At 53.3% G+C, this 8,736-nt stretch overlaps 3 protein-coding genes across 3 annotated transcripts; 1 reads left to right on the forward strand and 2 right to left on the reverse strand.

The window, feature by feature from the left end:
* Window positions 1–2,683: 2,683 nt before the first annotated feature.
* Window positions 2,684–3,914, reverse strand: AYO21_00001 (hypothetical protein; the record flags this gene model as incomplete). The annotated part of the gene is made up of 2 exons (XM_022649993.1): window positions 2,684–3,535; window positions 3,594–3,914. 2 exons carry the CDS (start codon window positions 3,912–3,914, stop codon window positions 2,684–2,686), a joined length of 1,173 nt encoding a protein of 390 aa, XP_022517319.1.
* A 1,439-nt stretch (window positions 3,915–5,353) lies between these two features.
* Window positions 5,354–6,676, forward strand: AYO21_00002 (hypothetical protein; the record flags this gene model as incomplete). The annotated part of the gene is made up of 2 exons (XM_022649994.1): window positions 5,354–6,356; window positions 6,462–6,676. The coding sequence occupies 2 exons, from the start codon at window positions 5,354–5,356 to the stop codon at window positions 6,674–6,676; spliced, it is 1,218 nt and encodes a 405-aa protein (XP_022517320.1).
* Window positions 6,677–7,494: 818 nt separating this feature from the next.
* On the reverse strand, window positions 7,495–8,660 carry AYO21_00003 (hypothetical protein; the record flags this gene model as incomplete). The annotated part of the gene is made up of 2 exons (XM_022649995.1): window positions 7,495–8,296; window positions 8,407–8,660. 2 exons carry the CDS (start codon window positions 8,658–8,660, stop codon window positions 7,495–7,497), a joined length of 1,056 nt encoding a protein of 351 aa, XP_022517321.1.
* Between the last annotated feature and the right edge of the window lie 76 nt (window positions 8,661–8,736).

The raw sequence follows: 8,736 nt of genomic DNA on the forward strand, positions 1-8,736 counted from the left end.
GTGGTGGCAGAGGAGGTGGTGGTGGCGGTCGTGGAGGCGGCGGTGGTGGCCGTGGTGGTGGTGGATTTGGTGGTGGCGGCTTTGGCGGTGGCCGTGGCCGACCAGGTACAGGTGTCGGACCTGTCCAACCTAACCCATCCAGCGACAACGACGCCGTGGTGGTGGTGAAGCGATCCTTCGAATTCGACGGCGACGGCGAAATTGTGGAATAGAGGGGGGGAACCCACCCTTCTCTGGTGGCGCGACATTTTCATTCCACGACCATGATGATCATTCTTACCTTTTTTCACCAACTTTCGACCAACCCGAGGGAACTGTGGAGGACGATTTCCCCGTCTTGGACAATCAGCATCCATTCATCCTTTGTCCCAACTGGAAGAGGTCTGTTTCACGGCGCCTTTCCATTTATTGACCATTTCTGGCAGAAAGCTCCTTAGAGCGATTGACATAGGTACTTAGTGATATTTTAATGATAAACAGCTTACTAGATACCCCACATCTCAAATGACAAAACTCTTGTCTGGGTGGATTGTTGTTGCACACAACTGACTCCTGTCTCTTTTCATTGGTTCTCAGGCCCAGGGGCAAACGAGCGTGGCAGAAGCTTTGGAGCTCAGGGTCTGATTTTACCGCATCAAAACATTGGCTTGGTGTTTGGGTCATTGCCGTTCCATCTATTCTTAGGCCTACCGACTGCCGAGTTTCTCGATTTCAGTGTTTGAGGTGAGTGCTGCTGGTATTGCCAGAAAACCGAGCAGTCCCAACCGTCAGGTAGGACGACTGCGCACTTGGAGGTACGGCCAACCTGACTGACAATGCGCATAGCATGGCTGGGTCTAGGCCGAAGACCTCATGGCGGAGGTTGGTTGAGCAACTAGTGAGGTGAGTTGAGCCTGCGTTGTTCGACGCGCATTATTTTTCAATAGAGCATTGACCTTATTTTAGAGTTAAGGTTTAGTGCATCGACCATTCGCCATAGTCGTCATTTGCCAAGTCTTGATGTGGCGCTAAGCCACAAGCACGTGACAGACGATGAACAACCGACCCCATCAGCCACACTATCTCCTTTTCCTCATCCACTTCCCCCATGTCCCCCACCTGTGGGTATGATCTGCACCACCGATTCCAGACTCAGGGTCGAGCCCACTCTACCTCATACCTACTCAAGCACGCAATCACGGATCTGGGCTACCGATCTCTTCTGGGGCCAAACAGCACACATTGGACAAGTGCCAAGCCGAAGTTCAATGGATACAATAGAAATTGTTTGGTTGCCACTTTCTGTCCATCATGTTTTGATCGTTTGTTTATTCATTGATTATTCTGCAGCCCGTGGTGACTTCACGTCGGTGAGGATCATCCATACCCCTGCGATTCACGCGAGTTTGTTTATGATTGCGATCTCGTCGCGTCGTGATCTTCCAGTGTTGTTTTCTTTCTCTCTCAGGACACTGCATTGTGGACCTATACATCTATATGTACGTAAATCGCCAGGCAGGTGCCGAGTCACCTCCATCGTGCTGTTCAACTCCCTGACCCAAATCACTTTCCGCGCACCTTGGCCTCATCCCTTGGGGCATTTGTTCTGAAGGGGTGGGCCTTGCAGCTTCCGGAATTCGAGGATGCGTTTTGTTGTTTACACCATACCAAAGAAGAAGAAGGAGGATCAGGTCGGGAAAATACCGAAGATAACGTCTGCGTGGCCCACTATTTCGGGTGCTCGTGTTCAAAACGTGCATGGACCTCATTGCTGGGAACGCAATCCTCCTCGACGACCCTTCTAGCAACCACGTCCAAAAGCCTTGCAATCTGCACGCAGGCTCTCAAGGCTGCCCCGTTGTCTATTCCCAGCCGAGGCAGGTACTACTGGGCAATGATCATGATGCGTCTGGTCTATGATGCCCTCCAGCACGTCGTTGTAGCTATTCGCCCGCCCACAGACTTCGGATTGGCAGAATCTGACCATCCTCGCAGCTCAGGAGCAGGCACAAGAGACAAGGCACTTTAGTATCGGATACGTGGGCGCAGACTCGGCCTGGACAGAATATGAAGTGGAAAGAACAAAGACTTTGGTGCAACGGAATCTTTTGCCTCCTTCAATAGCGTATATATGTGAAGGTTGATGGAGTTGAAAATATAAACGTGGGCCATAACTCCAATCTCCCAAAATCTACGAGAAAGAATCCAGCTGTCCAAAAGGACAGGATGGTTGGTGTTCCTGTGTATTCCTGTCCCTCCACCTGCCCTTGGATGGGGACGGAGCAAGGTAACTTGTGCCCCCTAGTTTCTCCGCGCTCCCAGCGAGGGACCAAACCAAAGCGCCTTGTACCGTAGTTAATGACATTCCAAGCCTTTGGACAGTCACATTTCACGTCCTTCCAGGTCGTCGCCACAGGTGAGCCGGAAGATTCGATTAGTATGTTGCGGGAGGGTGCCTTACGGGTATGGAATAGTATTCGATACTCGCGGAGTTTGTTTAATCGTGGCCGTCACAAACCCGTAAACATCGGGAGCCGTGATCAGCCTGAATCTCTGGTGAAGTATGGCCACTTCACTTCATCCACCGAGGTCCGTTCCCTCCGCCGTGACAATGTGTGAGGCCTCATTCCACGCCAAAGGTCGGATGAGGGACGTATCAGCTGAATGGTTTCTCGGAACAATTCATTCTGTGTAGTCGTGTGCTTTATATCGTGGTCGAATCATCCCGCAACGGAAGGGCTCCAAAGTTGATATTCTTGAGGTATCCCTGAGGCGGGCTTCGGATGGCCAGGTCAAAGGTGACTTCCTGGACGGGCACGTCGGCCCACTGGGACAACACCGAGGTCGCGCCGTCCGCCAACCTGGGGATGTTCATCATGGTGCTGAAGGGGATGTCGAAGGTGTATTCCTCGTGCCAGCCGGTCCTTTCGTTGTTGTTGATGTCCGAATCCCGCGACTTGTACCCGGCGGAGCGATGCGTCGCTATCAGCGGTGGCCACACGCCGTAACAGTCAAAGCCCTTGGCCATCTTGCCGCGGCACATGTCGGACACGCTCTGGTCGACGGGCTGGTTGCGCGGTTGCGCCGACAGCGACGACAGCATCTTGCGGGCCCCTTCGTAGGTCACGGCATACCCGTACAGACACATGCCCGCGTACGCCTTGAAGAACAGCCGTGTGTCATTCCTCAGTGCGTCCTCGGGGATGTGGGACTGCCGCCATCGAGAGTTGCGGTGTGGCAGCGGCGGGACCGTGAAGTCGTCATCGACGACCCAGATGTTCTGGTCGTCGTCGGTCGGCCCGATCCTGTTGTGGCCCAGCCAGAGAAAGTGCCAATCATGGCCGTACGGTGACGGCGTCAAGTCGGGAGACTGCTGCAATGCACGTGCGCCGGTGGCAAGCTCGAATAGTTGGTCCTTGATGAACGGGGACCAGTCTGCATCGTCTTCGATGATCATGGCCGTCTGGATCCGCTCGGCGACGATCTTCTGGAGCGCATTCATGTGAGCCCTCCAGCATCCGAGAGCCCCAGGCGTCTGGCTGTCAAAGTCCCAATTCTGAAATCCCAATAAAGTCAGCTTTCCTGCGGGGCATAAAGGCTAAGTGGTTACATACCGACGGCGCAGCTTTCTCGACGACGTCTTCTGCCTCGACGCCAGGAAGATAGTCAACCTCGAAGCCGGCAAACGAGGCCGCAAGAGTATTCAGGTCCCTCTTGTCGGTCCGCTGCGGGAGATTGATGGCGAAGACTCTCTGAAATCCAAGGGTGGTGTTGTAGACGTGGTCAATGGGATTTCCTCCACGTGCGTACCGGGTGACCACGATGAATGACCCGGACATCTGTAGCAACAAGATCAATAGCACTGCACATAAAAGTGCCCGAAACAGATTCTTGCGCCTGCCTGTGCTCGAGATCAGTGCCAGAAACGATGCCATCTCGGGCACCTGTAACGGTGAGCGCTCCCAAAGGGGAAGCTCGCCAGTGGACGCTGTTTTCTCAGCCATCGACAAAAAGGTGAGACGGGAAGGAGGGGCTGGGAAACACTGCACAGCAATGCAACTAAGGGCACAGTGGACAAAAGATGATATTCCCGAAAAAAATATGGATGAGCGACAAATGCATCATGTTGAGCAAAAGCCCCTAGAACATGTGTCCTGAGTACGCGTGCAACAATGGCCTCCTTACTCTCGACTCCCTCACCGGTAGTCTTCGTTGGCGCATGGGGGGGAGCAGTGCTGATAAGTAACCTGCCAACGAATAGGAGACGGTCTCAGACCTTCTTTTCTCAGGGTCTGTCGTCCATCGGTGTGTCACAAGACAGGTTTGAGTTTCAAATCTCTATTTGCGGTGATCTGCCCCTCATGGGAGATCGCCAAGTTTTTCTTCAGGAAACGTGCCAGGGGGTATGTGGATGAACAAAGATCTCTTCGGAGATTAGGCATGAATTGTCATGTGGAGGGGTTTTTTTAGGCGAGAAGTCACCGAACCTTTGGCCGAGATGGATTGGTATTGGACTCAAAAGCTACGAGAGCTGCAGGGGAAAAGGAGGCCCCATGTTCGATTCGGGGGAAAGCGACTGGCGATCAGCTTAGGGAGAATAACTCTAACTCTACCCGTCCGTTAGCCAGACGCGCCAGAGACGCTAGCGCTGTATATACGCTTTTCAACATCGGCTTCTGCCTCCACCCGCTGCCCAGACGCTAACCCCTCTAGGCTAAATCTGGAGAAAGCTTACTTCTCGCCGGAATTCAAGGTCATTACAACACAACTGCTCGGTGTATGCTTCAAGAGGCTCCTGTCAAGAGAGAAATAGATAATCAAGCATTCACATACCTCGACACCCCCCTGTGCCTCGTTGCTTCTCTTTTGTCACGACTGCCACAGTAAATACTTGTAAACTGCCTGCAATTACTGTGCCAAGAGCCACCCCCCTTTTGGTCTCTAGACGAGTCAGTCGATGTCATTCGATTCGTTGTGGATACCCCGATGTCATGCCCCCTCCCAGTATCTTTTACATTTGGCTGGCTAGACGTAGCCTCTTCTTATTCTCGCTAATTTAGACCGACTGCCTAGCAGAGGGACGCTCGCCTTACCATGGCTAAGTTGTGCCACCTGAAGTTTGGGTGAGTTTCGCGTCTAGACCGACGGTCCCTTGAACTCATGGGAAAAAGAAAAAAAAGGGAACATGATCCCAGTAAACCCTCGCTTCAAAGAGCTTGGCGACGTGATTGTTGTTTGATTTCTTCCCCTCTCCCCACGCACGATGAGGAGGCCCGGATTCTTTGTCCATCCTTTTTAGATATTCGAAGCGTTGGAAGCACTATTTTGCTGTCTTCAAACGGGTGTTGTTGTTTTTTCTTGTTTGTAGGCCTTCATGGCGAAGAGGATCCGTTCTGTCTTGGTGGTTCTGGTGGTAATCGCTGTGTTGCAGCTGCTTCTATCACATCTGGGCCCGACCGCGCCTCAGACCCAATGGAGAGACCTGTCCTCCTTTCAACTTCAGCCATATCCCAGACGGATCACCGAACAAGCCTCAGCAGGTCAAGACCTCAGAGGGCTTGAGGAATTAACCGCCAAACAAGACGAGGCTGCGGGGTTGGTCACTCAACAAAATGGGCTCAATACTCCCACATTCGTGGCAGAGGACAAGGACGATGACGAGGACGACGAGGAGGAGACTGAGGTCCAGGTCGAAGTCGAAGACGACAATGATGACAGCAACTCCAACACTTACAACAAGCCGCACTCCGAAGTCAAAATTGCCAAAGTCACCATGCTGTACGGCGAGCCGAACGACGCATACGAAAGGGCTCTAGAATCCCACGCCCTCCATGCCAACATGCACGGTTATCAATTGCACGTCCTGCGTCAGAAGATGTTGGGTCGTCTCTGGACCAAGCCCGCCTTCATCTTGAGCGTGGTGCTGAACGAGCTGGCGAAACCCCCTGAGGCCAGGATCGAATGGATATTCTGGTTCGACGCCGACACGTTTCTCCTCAATCCCAAAATCCCCTTGGAAATCTATCTGCCGCCGGCGGATGTGCGCGGGGTCAACTTCCTCTGCGGCAACGACCACAATGGGCTCAACGACGGCGCCTTCCTCCTCAGAGTCAACGACTACTCGGTCCACTTGCTGGCGTCGTCGCTCAGCGTCGAGACCTTCCGGCCGAATGTGGACCTGCGCTACTCGGAGCAATCGGCCATTGAGCATGTTGTGCACGAGGGCGGAGTCTATCGCCCTTGGGACGGCACGACATATCTCGACGGCTACGCCGAGATCCCTCAACGATGGCTGAATGCGTACATGGGTGCCCGAAACGACCGCGGACGGCCGATCGCACGAAGGAAGCAGCACCTCAACGGCGTGAAGCCTGGTGGTAAGCGGAACCCCCCTTGTTTTGTTACCAATATTATTATTTTTTTTTTTTTGGCGTGACTCCCTCACTCCTGGCATCCCCACTGCTGACACACAAAATTTACAGATCTGTTGCTCCATTTCGCGGGGTCGGGGAGCACAAAGGTGGACAGGATCAAATCTTTCGTAGAAGCGTACGAGCAAAACCCGTCCGAATGGGTCAAGGAGGTCGACCAGATGCCCGAGCTGCTGGCTGAGATATCAAAGTTTTGGGATAATTACAGGAAACAAAAGAGCCAGCAAAATGGGAATTTCGAGGTGGAAAACCTCACGTGGAATTGAGAAAAGCGGGAGAAAGGGTGGTGGTGGTGGTGGTGGTTGAGATCAGTCCATACACACACACTCACCCTGGCTGTTGGAATGGTGCTTCAATTCCTTCTTTTACCTTTCAGCGTAACACGACGGGAAATCTCTCGCCAGTCGTGCGCAAATTATTCGGAGCAAATGATGGTAGAAAAGGATAGACTGATCTGCTATGGCGATTATGACACTGGCTCTGCGGCGTTTGGGACTTTTGGCCCCCCTCCCCCTTTCTTTGGGGCAAATGGTTCACGATCACTTATGAGTACTTACTCGGCATTGATACAGCCTCTCAATACAATTTCTAATGCGTCCCCGCGGCGAAGCTCAAAGGTTCGACGTCTAAAGCCCATGTGGTGCTAACAATCACTTTGTGTATTTGTCTATCTTTGTTGAACTATCTGCCTCTCGGGGCTTTCAACAAAGACTACATAATGTAATACACTAACATGAAACATGCTCGTGCATGTGTCTCTTCTCACACGAGGGTTTCCAGTGCTGGAGCCACAGTTCTCAAGACCTTCGCAGGGATTCCCCAGAAGGAGCAAAGGAGGACACGAATAAATCCAAGCCAAATGCTGCACAACGCCTGTGGATTATGCCGAATTATCTTTACGTGTCATTAGCGTTTCATGCTTTGAAGCCTTTAATGTCATCCCATCCCCACGTGTCACTGATGTCCATAAAACGCCAATACATTCCAAAGCAACACAGATATATACATGCATCTCTCGCCAAGTCGTAGACACGGAATTATTCTGAAAGAACTGACAAATCACAAGGGGAAAAAAAAAGAGACATCACCGACGCTGTAACCACGAATACGCGCCCGCTCCGCCTAGAGCGAGCATGACGCCCAGAACGTCCTTGATCGACGGGGCCTGCCCGGCCACGTACCAACCCAGGGCAATGATGATGACGTTCTTGGCGTTGGAGACGACGTTGAAGGCGAGGGCCGAGAGGCGTCCGATGATCAGGAACTGGCTCAGGTTGAGCCCCGCGGCGAGGATGCCCGAAAAGAGGAACGTGGCCAGGATCTTGGGGTCGACGGTCCAAAAGTCCGGGATCGTGTCGGTGAAGGGGAGCAGCACCAGCAGCATCACCACCGAGATGGGCGCCTGGTTCAGCAGCAGCGCGGGGGCGCTGATGTCGAGCTCGTGGACCTTCTTGCCGATCCAGATCTGGTAGAAGGCCGTGGTGACAAAGGCCGCAATGGCCACCAGACTGCCCGTCGGGTTGGACGACACCATCGCGACGTTGGTCAAGGCCACGCCCAGGCACGAAACCATGATGGCCACCAGAAGGGGAGTCGGGAGGCGGGTTCCGAACAGCACAAAGTTGATCGCCACCACGGTCGGCGTGGTCATGATCTTGGCCAGCTGGTAAAAGGAGACGGTGTTGAGGGCCAGAGACAGGTTACCCAGGACCAGGAACCCGACGAACAGGGTCGACAGCGGCAGCACATCTCGCACGGCGAGCCGCACGGGCTTGAAGAAGCTGAAGGGTTTCAAGGTCGCCACATACAACAACACACTGGTCGCCGTGAAGTGCCAGGCCGCGGTGCCAATCTGGAATTTTCGAAATTGAGGATCGCTAAAGACACTGATGGGTATGGAAGAGACCAGGGGTCAGCAAAAATCCCTTTTCCCACCCCGCCGGGATGACAACAGCAACGAATTTAAGGCTCTTGATATGCCTGCCACAAACCTTACATCTTGTTCGCAAAGACGATGGCCACAGCCGACACCGTGTTGAGTAGGACGCAAAGGACATTGATGGCGTCCTTCTCGCTCAGGCCGATGTTGAAACGTCGCTTTGCATCATTGCCCGTGAGGATCCATCGAGGAATCATGGCCTTGTTGTGTGATCCTTCGGACACGAGTCGCTTTTCCACGTCGTGTTGATCCATCTCCGACTCTGTTGGGGTGGGAAGATGGCCCATCAGCTTCAGGTCCTTGAGCGACATGTTGATCTGGCATCAGCCATATACTTACCCGTGTCGAAGGACTCCCGGGAGTGGCGCTGCACGCTTAACGAGACGA

This window comes from Fonsecaea monophora (assembly GCF_001642475.1).
Source record: "Fonsecaea monophora strain CBS 269.37 chromosome Unknown Scaff1, whole genome shotgun sequence".
In the NCBI taxonomy this organism is placed as follows: domain Eukaryota; kingdom Fungi; phylum Ascomycota; class Eurotiomycetes; order Chaetothyriales; family Herpotrichiellaceae; genus Fonsecaea; species Fonsecaea monophora.